The sequence below is a fragment of the Falco naumanni genome, chromosome 6 (assembly GCF_017639655.2).
Source record: "Falco naumanni isolate bFalNau1 chromosome 6, bFalNau1.pat, whole genome shotgun sequence".
Lineage (NCBI taxonomy): Eukaryota > Metazoa > Chordata > Aves > Falconiformes > Falconidae > Falco > Falco naumanni.
Window position 1 is genome coordinate 50166297 of NC_054059.1, and position 12512 is coordinate 50178808.

Sequence of the window (12512 nt, forward strand, 5' to 3'; positions counted from 1 at the left end):
GAGTACAACAGATTTGATTATTTATATGTTTTCTTAGTTGGCTTCAGCATGCTTTTAAGCAAACAGGTTCCTGTTACTTTCTTCAACATACTCAGCTAATGGTATCAGATAATCCTTTGAATTATCTGAATTAACAAGATTAAGGTGAGTTTGGTAAAGCCTTAGAATGAATGAAATAATCAATACTACTGCTGTTAACTAACATGTCCTGTTACATGCCGTCTCGCAACAGTTACAGTTCTAGAATAGATCTCAAGATATAAGCTGGATTTAGCGTAAGCACTGAAATAATAATTGCACAAATCAGGGTGCTGGCTTTTATACCACTTCGAGTTTTACATGCACAGATTCTGTCCCTTGAAACCAACAACTACCAGGGACTCTCATGGAAACCTGAGAGTAACAACCCAAAACTGGTGTTTGGTCACAGCAGGCTTGCAGTCTACCCTTAACGCATCTGTAACTGCATTTTTTCTGTCAGTCCCCTCAGTTGCTGGCTTCTTGGGCAATCCACAAGAGCACAAGCGTTTACCCAACATAGCAATGGAGAACAGATCCTGCCCTGTAGCTTCTCCTCAAGTAAGCTTAGTACAGTTTGTTTGATCATTTAATAGTAAATTCACAGTGTACTATGTGTAGTTGCTGAGCAATATTTGGTTTTGTATTGGCTAGTACTTTTAAATGACATTTTAAAAAATACATTTTAATGATTGGTCCAGCTGCCCAAATGTAAAAAACATGTGTGTTATTCTAAATGTTTCAGAGTATTTTCAAAACGGTGATTTTCTGGCTGGTTTTGGAGAATAGCAAGTCATTCAATAAAGCACTGAAACCCAGAGGGATGTCAGAACATCTGAGATGGAATTAAATGAACAAATTAGAATAGCGTCTTCAAATGTGAAGAAGTAACAACAGCAATTACAATATAGAAAGTGGTAGATTAAAATAAATGCACCTAACCTTTTTTAAAAGGACTGCCTTCTTGGAATTGCATGTGTAAAAGGATGTCTTACAGCTCCTGCCAAACTGCAGCAAAAGCACGGGCTTCCCTTGCATTCCCCCAGTAGTTCAAGACTTTGCCAAGTGCCAGTGGTTGACCTAGGAATTTACGGTCATTCCTAGAGGTGTGCAAATAGACAGGTAGAAGGCCAGCTATAAACCCACAGTCAGATGGGACCCCTAAGCAGGGGCTGTTGAAAATGCAGAGAGAATCTCTCTGGTCAGGAACAGGAAGCCTTTTTAGAAAACTGGGAGATTTAATAAGTGTATCTTCTTCCTTATCTTTTTAGTAAGTGCAGTTCAAAGACCACAGGTGGTGTGTCAAGTGGTATAAAAAAGCTTGCAGCTGGTCGTCTTTTTTTTTTTCCATTTGTGTAAAAAGCCAAAACTATATCCCCCAAGGACTGTATTCCTTCTGTTGTGTTGGTACATAACATCCTCAGCCGAATATATACCCTTGCAAAGAAAGAGAAACAAATGCTTATCTGTCTTCGTGCCAGTTAAATCCTTCAGTTCACAGATGTATAGTGAATGGTAGCTGAGAGCTCTTCTTCAGACTTCAGCCCACCTATGACTTTGCCTAGGTAGAAGAAGCTGTAAAGCCATGTTTTATTAGGGTTCCCACTTTTTTTTTTTTCTTTTCGCAGCCATGTCAACACCAAACAGCTCTGTGGGGAATATCATTAGCGGTGCAGAGGGAAACATGGGGTAGGACAGCAAGCCAAAGGTGTGCTGCCTTTCTTCCTGAAAGGCCAAGGCAATTTTCTTCTCAGTTGCAGGTGGGGAAAAGCTCAGAGGTGGCCTCTCTTTCTTGTAAGGCTGCTTGGCTGCTGGGCTTGTCTCAGACATAAACTAGACTTGCCTAATAAGGGTCTTGGCAGATGCCTGTGCATGAGTGTAAGGATTTCATAGGAGCCACTGCAGCTCGCCTGTGCTAACGCTTGCCCTATAGAATACGAATTCTTCAGGGGCCTGTTACTGTGGTTTTAGGCCAGCTTTGTGCTGGCAGAGCTGGACAGAAAAGATTTAAAACAGGGCTGGATCTGACCTTTAGTCCTTACGCTAGAGTCAATATTTATTCTGTATGGTGCACTCAGGATTTAGCCTGGAAGACATAAGCTTCCAATTTGTTCACTTGCAAGAGCTGTAATATGAGCTACAAATTGAGAAGTAGTAAAAGATGTATTTTGCCAAATTTTATTTTAAAGCTGTTGAGTGTAACCATTTTAATGGTCTGGAAAAAAAAGAGAGAGGGGAAAAAAAGAAAGAATAGTCTTGGAGCTCTGCAGTCAACCAGATATATGTCCTCTGCACGCAGCTCACAAAGGCACCTTAGGAAAAGGAGTGATGGGATAATGCACCTTTCTAGAAAGTTTTAAAAGTCTTGATTTAGTAGGTGCATCTGACATAAATACAGTTCCTGGTTTCCCAGTAACCTTCTCATGTTCAAAGTTTTCACAGAAGTAAAATGTCCCGGTTTGAAGCAGGCAGATAGTGCAGTTAGTGTGGCTGGGGGAGCTGGCTCCTGGGCCACATTCCTACTGGGAAACCTGGCTTGGCCCCCAGCCAGGCAGGACTTTGCAGCTGCTGTCAAACGATGTGCTCAGTGCAACTCCTGTACAGCTTCTGATCCGTGTAGGTGGGCTCCTCTTAGTCATTCCAACAGAGCTGAACCGTGCCAAAGGTATTAAAGAAAATGTGCTTTTTTATCATCCTTGGTTCCTGAGTTTGAAATATGTAGCACTTGAAATATAGGGAATTTCTGTCTCTTGAATAGTGTATGTTTGATGAAAAGCAATACTGAGAAGTATATTTACAGTGTTTTCTAAAGGAGAAACATTAATCAGTTGAAAAATGGAAGTCTGTTGTTGGATTAGGCTAGGCTGTGGATGCGGCAGATGAGAGAGACTTAACTGGAAAAAAGCAGAACGCAAACCAGCTTTGCAGAGTCTTAGATTCCTCCATTTGGGCCAGTCTCCCAGGAGGAGAGAGGGGGAAGAAACCGAAAGAAATAATATTAAAGCCATCTTTGACATAGGATGGATGGCAGCTCAAACCAAACCAAAAATACTATGTTGGTTCTGGAAAGGGATTTATTTTCCTCAGGAGAGTGACTCTGACCAAACTTAAGCCATCAATAATCCCTGTAATTAGTCTATACCTGTTTCGTAGTGTAGGTTGAAAAATTATATAGAACGTTCTGAAAATAACAGGACCACAGAATAGCTTGAACTCTGTAACGGAGGTCTCAGTCCAGAACAGAAAATGGTTGGAAGTATATTAGCATCATCTTTTGCTCAAATAAAACCATTGCTGTCACACTGCCGTGACTGGCAGATTTCTTCTCTAAAGCTGCTTTTGGTAGAGAGAGTGTGGAACAGGAAGGATACTGGCATCTTCTAGAAATTTCTTCTTATCATTTGCAGAATTGTCTAATAAGGACAAAAGTTCTTTGAAAATGGCTAGTATCTTTAAGCTCTGTCAGTAAGGGACATTCCCTCCCATCCCTGTTTCTCCTTCCTAAGCCACATATTTTCCTTTACACCTGTGTTTGTATACTGGCATCATTACTGACCTGTGATTTAGTTTAGGCCAAAAATGATTTGCCACTTCCCTGCCATTTCCTCATAAGGCACTGCAGAGATGCTCTGTAGTAACCACTTCCAATACATTGTAAATTGAGCACGAGGATTTATTTTTCCACTTGTAGCAACACTTTTTATTTGAGAAAATGGATTAGGAAATTCTAGGAAAGTTTTACTTGAATTACATTTTTTCTTTTTTCTTTTAGAGACTCAAGCAAGGGAGTTATTTAAAAATCCATTAATGCATCAAAGCTGAATGACATTATGACCTAAAATATTCTGGTTTGTGTTTGATAGCTAGTTATTATTTTGTACTATAGGGATTCCTCTGTAGTTACAATTTAAAAATATGTTATCTGTGTTTGACTAAACCAACAGTCCATTAGCTATTGCTGTCCTAACTACTAATATGTTATTAGTACTGTTAAATAAATAATCAATAACAGGTGGCACAGTAGTGATTCTACTTATGTCAAGTAGTGGAGTTTACTGACATTTACTTGTTCTTTGAAAGTGTTATTCATTACAAAGAATTAAAAATTATTTTTCAATATTTGTTTTCTTTTATAGACTTTACTATTTTATCATCTGTTGTGTTTATTTAATGGAGAAAGCATGAGCGGTCTAGCTGTTTTTCTGACAGTTTCTAGTTGAGGATCATTATAACAGCCTATATCTCATACTCTGAAATTAATACTCCAGCTGTTTCTGAAGATCTGTTCTTTAGAGATGCTTTGAATTTTGCCCTAAATAAAAACCGTAAAGAAAAGCCGTAATCGTTGCTTTCATTATCACAATTGAGCAAACATCCTTTTTAATGGAATAAAAGCCAAAATGTGTTTTCAAGATCAGATTTGTTGAAAACTACTGGAAGGGAGATTCCTTGTTTCACAGAAGTGCTCTTTAGGGCAGTGAGGTGATGTTCAGGCTCCGTGTATCTCTGTGCCAGTCTTTTCAGCAATGCAGAGTTCCCTGCAGTCTGGTGGTGGTCAGGCAGATGACAAATCGTGGTGGTCACAGAAGTCTTTTAACCATGTATTTGGTCTGTGGGTTTCTTCGTTGAGAAGGCACCCGTATATTCTTGAGCAGTATCCCACTGGTGTTAACTGATTTGGAAACCTACTTGCATTTCACTACATCTTGTACCTGACTGGTGACACCCTGACCAGGATTTTGTTCTGGTCCCTGAAACATTTAATGAGAGGCCTGGAGTCTAACAGTATTAGCTGGAAAGAGGCATCGAAAGGGGATTTGCCAATGAGATTCAGGGATAATCCAGGCTTAACAAAGGCATAGGAATGAAGAGGGACATTGGCAGCTCTCTTTTTACCAATGCAGGAAGGTGAGACTGCATTAATTTAGACTTGCAGTTACTCATCTGCACAGTAGAAAAACCTAAGTAGTTTAAAAAGATTCGTGCTCATATTCTTCAAGATGTGGTTTCTCAGACCTCTTAGACACAACATGAAATTTTTCCAGTGGATGGATAAATGAAATTTTCAGGCCTCTATTGTAAATAATAGAAAACTTTCTTGAGCATTTGTACTTAATATCAAGAAATACTTATGACTTTTTTTTTTTTTTTCTACAGGAAATTTGAAGATAGTCATGCCTATTAGATGCCTAGAAGATGCAGGTAATTGTTTTATACTGGACAAAACCCCCACATATATTCCCATTACCTGTGTGTTTTCCTGTACTTTGCTAATGTTTCTTCAAGCCAAATTCAGTTTTTCCACTGTAGGAATGAAAAATATTCCTGCATCTCTAATACTGCTTTTTTTACCCTTTTGCTTGCTATTCTAAAATGATTACTGGCTTCATGATTCTCACTGTTTCATCCAGAAAACATCCTGTGTGTGGAAGACATGGAAGCAGGAAGCCTACATTGTTCCTCAAATTCAAATGCTGTACTTGTCTATGAAAATCATACCTCTGAGCTTTTCTTCTTCGTAACAGAACAGTGGAAACCTATTGCATTTAAGCATAAAATGTGCATGTATAGCTGGATGGAAAAGTTTTGACATTGAAATCTGAATTGCTAGCATAAAACAGTCATAGCTTGTTTCTCGAATACGTTTTACCTCTTGCAAGATGTTCTCACTAAAATTTCATATGATGATTGGAAGATGGAGATGTGAAAAGGTACCAGTAGTACTGTGTTTGGAATGCTTATTTGATGTCTCTTTTTTGACTGTTTGAAAGTAGTTTAAAAGGGTGATTAACACCTTCTTGTAAAACCAGTTAGCTGATCTAAGGTAAGAAGAACCTCACTTTAGCCATCTTAAAATTTGGTATATATACTCCAAGGTAGTCATCTAGGATTTCTGCCTAGCCAACAGTAAGAAACAGGCATCTCTGTAGTGGAGGGCTGTGTGCATAGACAATTCCCATGTCTGAAGCACCCATCATGATATGGAAGGATTTCTCCTCTGGAAGTACTTACTGATCACCATCCTCTGACTTTAGAGGAAGGCCAGGTGACTAAAGTGCATGTCTGAACTGTAGGTGAGTAATACTGGGTAAGGTAGTTCCCACCCACGGTGTTAAGACTCTATTTGCGGTAGCGATTTGCTGAAAGAGCTGAAAGTAGGTGGTGGACTTTCTGAGAACTGAGCCTTTAAACCGTCCCCGGAAAGCCTTCCAATGCTACTGTTTAATTTGGAAAGTGTAGATCTCTGTTTTCTATTCCTAGGGCTTTTACTGAGTAGTGATTATGCTTGTGTGTGATCTCTGGAGCCAGTCTTTACCATGTCTGCTCACAAAAGGGAGATTTCTGAAATATAGTTACCTTTGCTTAAGTCTTTCTATACTTTTTATGTAAGGCTCAATAAAAATGCAACTGACTGCATCAATGTTACTTAGCATGCCTGTATTAATTGGTGTATGAGGTTTCTTTGTTTTTGACTTTTCTATACAGATAGCTGTGTCACCATGGAAGAGATGAAGAGAACTTTGCTCTAGTAGATCACAAGTATCTCTGGGTCATTCTGCATCTCAGTATTTAATAACAATGGAAAATGTCCAAATGCTATAACAAGTCTTTGCAAATGTATAATAAACTGTTTAGGAAAGTTCCTGCCATGAACAGAACTGTATAATACTCACATTAGTGTACAGATACAAATCTAATGCCTATAGACTACTGTGTGGAAAGTTCCAAAGAGAAAGAAAAGTCTGTGAACTTGCAACAGCCCTGGAAAAATGGGAGCAACAAAACTTTAAAAAGCACAGCTTTGGACACACTCCATGTGTCTGCACAGCTTTCAAGTGAACTAGCACTTACGACCTTGTGTAACAAAATGGACTCTGGGGACACAGCTATAGGGCAAAAAGCTACCTCAAGGTCTGGAGAAACTGCTAAAGTACCAAGTAGATGGAGGCAAGAACATTCAGCTGTTATTAAGATGAGCACTTTTGGCAATCAAGAAGTACAGAGGCAACCACAAATAGATCACGAGCAAATAGGAAACACAGGATCAGCACAACTTTTTAGTTCTGGGAAACTGGTATCATCAAATGAAGCTGCACAGCAAGTCACGGAGAAGCAATATCCACAGCATCGTCCAAGTCCTTACTCATGTCAGCATTCACTTTCTTTCCCACAGCATTCATTGCCACAAGGCTTCTTGCACAACATAAAGCCACATCAGAGCTTGGAAGGCCCTCCGTGGCAGTTTTCTAGCCACTTGCAATCAGTTGCCTCAGAGGACTTATTTCCTTTTCATATGCATAGCCATAGTGGAAGTTTCTCCAGGAAGAAGATTTCGAGTTTGAACCCTACATACAGCCAATATTCACAGAAATCTTTAGAACAATCAGAAGATGCTCACAAAAAGGAGCACAAACCCAAAAAGCCTGGCAAGTACATTTGTCCTTACTGTAATCGGGCTTGTGCCAAACCTAGTGTACTTAAAAAGCATATTAGGTCTCATACTGGGGAGCGACCGTATCCTTGTGTTCCTTGTGGTTTCTCCTTCAAGACAAAGAGCAACCTTTACAAGCACAGGAAGTCACATGCCCATGCAATTAAAGCAGGATTGGTACCTTTCACAGAGTCAGCAGTCTCTAAATTGGACCTAGATGCCAGTTACATTGATGTGGAAGCTGAAATACATTCAGATGGTGAGCAGAGCACGGACACTGATGAGGAGACCCCACTCTTAGTGGAAGGGTCTGACAAACTGAGCCCTATCTCGCAGCTCCCCCTGGACATCGCTAGCAGGAGCGGTTTTCACTCCTCCGTGGAAGAGTCCTTGGTGGGGCCAATGAAAGTGCCCATTTTGATTATCCCTAAAAGTGGAATTCAGTTACCCAGTGAGAGTTCACCATATATTGGCTCTGATATGTTACAAACCCCATCCTTAAGTACCAAGTCCGATGACTCTCACACAGTTAAACAGCGACTTGCACTAAGACTGTCAGAGAAAAAAGGGCAAGATTCTGAGCAGTCACTAAACCTCCTGAGCCCACACAGTAAAGGAAGCACTGACTCTGGTTATTTTTCCCGCTCAGAAAGTGCTGAGCAGCAAATTAGCCCACCAAATACTAACGCAAAGTCTTACGAGGAGATCATATTTGGAAAGTTCTATAGGATTAATCAAAGGACAGCACTAACAGTAGCCACAACAAATCAGGAGCACAGTTTAATGGGTAGAAAGGGCAAAGCAGAGCCATTACCTCTTTTGAATAACCGATTAGATATCAAGATGCTTGAGGAACATATTTCTCAGCTGCCTCCAAGTAAAGAAGAACTCATTGACTCCAGTAATCTGAGCGCTATTAAATCTGCACAAGTTTATCCAGGCAGCAATACAGAATGTAGACAATCCCAGACTATCACATCTTCCATCAAAAGTGAATCCAGCTTGTACCAAGTCAGTCAGCAGGGTGACGTACCCATCCTTCTGGAACCCCCAGCAGATTCCTCTCCTCTTATTAGAAGTAACTCCATGCCAACCTCTTCTGCAAACAGCCTAAGTATTCCCCCATCTCTGAGAGGAAGCCACTCATTTGATGAGAAGATGGCTGGTTCAGATGATGTATTTTACCCTGGGACAGTGGGAATATCCCATCAAAGGATGTTGAGAAGACAGGCTGCCTTTGAATTGCCGTCTGTGCAGGAGGGGCACTCAGATTTGGACTATCATGGAAGACCAGGGAAAAGTATAATTATTGCTTCCAGCAGACAGACAGCAGGTGACAAGGGACCATCCTTAAAAGAGAAGAAAGGAGACAAAACCTTTTATGACTATGACGCCAGTGGAAAGCACTACAGAAAATGGGAAGAATTTGAAGCTCAGAAGCAGAACTACAGGGATTCACCATCCTTAGGTGGGATGAACAAGGGGGGAGAGTACTTCATTGATCCACTTGGACAATCTCAGGCGGTGCCATCCATGCTTGGAACAACTTTTGAAAACAGAAAGCGCAGGAAAGAGGAGAGTGTTGGAGATGAGGAAGACAGTCCCATGCTTTGCAGCAGTATGGCTGGCACCACTGGGGGAATTCAGCCTTTGGACTTTGATCCCAAATCTCAAATTCAGGAAGTGCCAAGGAGCGGATTTGCCCTTCAAGGCCTGGACAATGCTGCTCATTGCCATGCGGAGCGTTTTGAAATCTGCAGGCCTTACTTGCAGTCTGGAAGCCCAGCAGCTTCTCTGGAAGACTCATCATTAACTGCAGAGCAAGAAAAGACTGCAGAATCACTGACTAGAAAGCCCCCAGGAAATGTCATCTCTGTCATTCAGCACACAAATTCGTTGAGCAGGCCAAACTCATTTGAAAGGTCTGAATCTACAGAGCATATTGCGTGCCAGCAGGAAAAGATCTATCCACCATCTGAAACATGTGAGAGTGAGATTTGTGAGTCCCCAATGAGCCCAGACCGAGCTCCACAAACAGAAAATGCTGACACCAGTAAGCCATCTCCATCCCAGCAGCCTCAGCCGTATCACATGCAGCCCAGGCTGGTTCGCCAGCACAACATACAGGTACCTGAAATTCGTGTCACAGAGGAGCCAGATAAGCCTGAGAAAGATAAAGAAGTGCAGAGTAAAGAGCAGGAGAGACCCACTGAAGAATTTCAGTGGCCCCAGAGAAGTGAAACGCTTTCTCAACTTCCAGCTGAAAAGCTACCACCCAAAAAGAAACGTTTACGACTGGCTGACATGGAACACTCCTCTGGAGAATCCAGCTTTGAGTCCACAGGTACAAGCCTCTCTCGTAGCCCTAGCCAAGAAAGTAATTTGTCCCACAGTTCAAGTTTTTCAATGTCCTTCGAAAGAGAAGAGAATATGAAGTTCATCACGCCTCCCAAACAAGATGAGTTTGGAAAACAGTCTGAGTTTTTAACTGTTCCAGCTGGTGCTTACTCACTTTCCGTCCCTGGGCATCACCATCAGAGGGAAATGAGACGCTGCTCATCTGAACAGATGCCCTGTCCTCATGCTGCTGAAATTCCAGAGATCCGAAGTAAATCCTTTGATTATGGAAACCTGTCTCATGCCTCTTCAGCTGGGACACCTACTACGGCACTGTCTCCATCCCGAGAAAGGAAGAAATGCTTCTTGGTTCGCCAGGCTTCCTTCAGTGGTTTTCCAGAGATTTCCCAGACCGATCAGAGCACAGAACAAAGTATAAAGCAGGAGCAGATGGAACATGCTCAGGCTGGTCTTCGCTCCTCCCAGCTTGCTTGGCATCACTCCCCGTCCCCTGTACTTCAGCCCATTCAGGTAGATGACTCTGGAAAACAGGCTATTGGGTCTTGCGCTCAGCTTAGTAATAGCTCATCTCACCTTCCCCAGCAACAGGCTCTTCTTGCAGACAGCCCAGAAATGTTAAGAACTCCCTTGATCCAACAAGCACCTTATATTCCTAACAAACATCCATCAGAGCAGCAGCAGCTATTTGCACATCAGGAAAAAGTCCCATTTCCCCCTATTCACAGCACCTTGTTTCAGTTCCCCTATCCAGCTGTCTGCATGGTTCACTTACCACCATCTCAGCAGCCTGTCTTGTGGCAATCGTGCACAGAACCTCTGCACTTCCAGCATCATTTTGTACAACAGCTACAGAAATCTTACGTCAAACAGCCTTTCCAAACAGATGTTCCTCCAAGTTATCACCTGGAATATGCGCCAGAGCTTATTGGAAAGAAGCCAGCTGATTATGTGCACGCTAAAGAGCAAGCATACCAGCATTACTCAGGAACACCTGGGCAGTATTCAAAAAGTACTCCTGCTAAGTACCAGTCAGACCATAGCATTAAACCAACAGATACCTCCACTGAGCAGCATCTTCAGACAGATTTTGACTCCCCAAGTGATGGATCTGTACAGTCTTTGCCAGGAACAGTTGTTCCTGTCAGGATTCAAACCCATGTGCCGTCTTATGGTAGTGTCATGTACACAAGCATTTCCCAGATCCTTGGACAGAGCAACAGTCCTGCAATTGTCATTTGTAAAGTTGATGAAACTGTTTCTCAAAGAACATTGGCAACTAATGCAACCATGCAAGGAATTGGATTTAACATAGCTCAGATGTTGGGTCAGCATGGAGGGCTAGAAAAATATCCTTTGTGGAAAGTGCCACAGACGCTACCACTTGGACTGGAGCCACCGATTCCCCTGTGTTTACCTTCCAGTTCTGACATGGCTTCTACCTTGGGAGGAAGCAAACGAATGCTTTCACCTGCCAGCAGCTTGGAGCTCTTCATGGAGACCAAGCAGCAGAAACGAGTCAAAGAAGAAAAAATGTATGGGCAGATAGTTGAGGAGCTAAGTGCAGTTGAGCTAACTAACTCAGATATTAAGAAAGATTTTCCAAGAGTGCAAAAGCCTCAACTAGTAAGGCAGAGCTGTGCTACCGAGCCAAAAGAAAGTCTGCCATCCATGTCATCCTCTTCACCACTGTCGTCCTCATCATCTCAAGATTTCCCACCTGCCAGCATGCCAACAGCTGATGCTTTCCCACTGAGCAGGGAGAAACTTTCCAGTTTTGATTCCACATCACCAGGGCAGAAGTCCAGTGGCCCTTCTGAAGGAAGAGACTCGCCAGAAGAACTGGATGTGGATGAAACAGCCTCAGATATGAGCATGAGTCCACAGAGGTCTTCATTGCCACCAGGAGAAACTCAGCCAGAAGACCAACTGAAACATCAAAAATTGCCTCTTGGGATGTTAGTCCAGATGTCATCCAATACCAGTGGGAAAGTCACCGGTTCAACCATTCTCCTGACAGATGTAGCAGATTTTCAGCAGATCCTTCAGTTCCCAAGTCTACGCACTACTACTACTGTGAGCTGGTGTTTCTTAAACTACACAAAACCCAATTACATTCAGCAGCCAACCCTCAAATCTTCTGTTTATGCTTCATGGTGTATAAGTTCATGTAACCCAAACCCATCTGGCCTGAGTACAAAGACCACTTTAGCACTTCTAAGGTCCAAGCAAAAAAACACCACAGAAATCTACACACTGGCTGCTATGCATAGACCTGGAGCTGGTAAACTGACATCATCAAGTGCATGGAAGCAGTTTGCTCAGGTAAATAAGAGGTTTTAATAAAATTAAATTAGTTTATCTGTATTTAAGAAAATATTAGTAAATATGAAATGTAAGTTAATGATTTTAAAAAAAAAAAAAAGATTCCCCATTGGGAAATCAGACATTGACATCTTCCCATGATAAGTTTTGAGGCTCAGTTGACCCTTCTGCGAGCTCTGCTACTTCTGCTGTCGCTGTCTCCATTTTCAAAATCAGATATAAAAGGTGAGGCTTTTAAAGCCCTACCTTCGTGTGTGCCAGAACCTGATACATTATCTCCTTTTATTTTGTCCTTTGTTTTTGCCATTTTCTGATTCAAACAGTATCAAACACAGAAATCCACGTGCCTATGTAAGTAAAGATTAAGTTAAAATTGAGTAAG

The 12512-nt window shown here is 41.8% G+C and overlaps 1 protein-coding gene across 3 annotated transcripts in view; it reads left to right on the forward strand.

The window, feature by feature from the left end:
• The window catches only part of HIVEP2 (HIVEP zinc finger 2), a 126780-nt gene that overhangs the window by 93248 nt on the left and 21020 nt on the right, over nt 1–12512 (forward strand). For all 3 annotated transcript variants that reach the window (XM_040597322.1, XM_040597321.1, XM_040597324.1), the window contains 2 exons: nt 5176–5220; nt 6505–12130. In XM_040597322.1, the coding sequence (XP_040453256.1) occupies nt 6716–12130 (5415 nt within the window). In that variant the 5' untranslated portion in view covers nt 5176–5220; nt 6505–6715. The remainder of the gene's footprint in view (nt 1–5175; nt 5221–6504; nt 12131–12512) is intronic.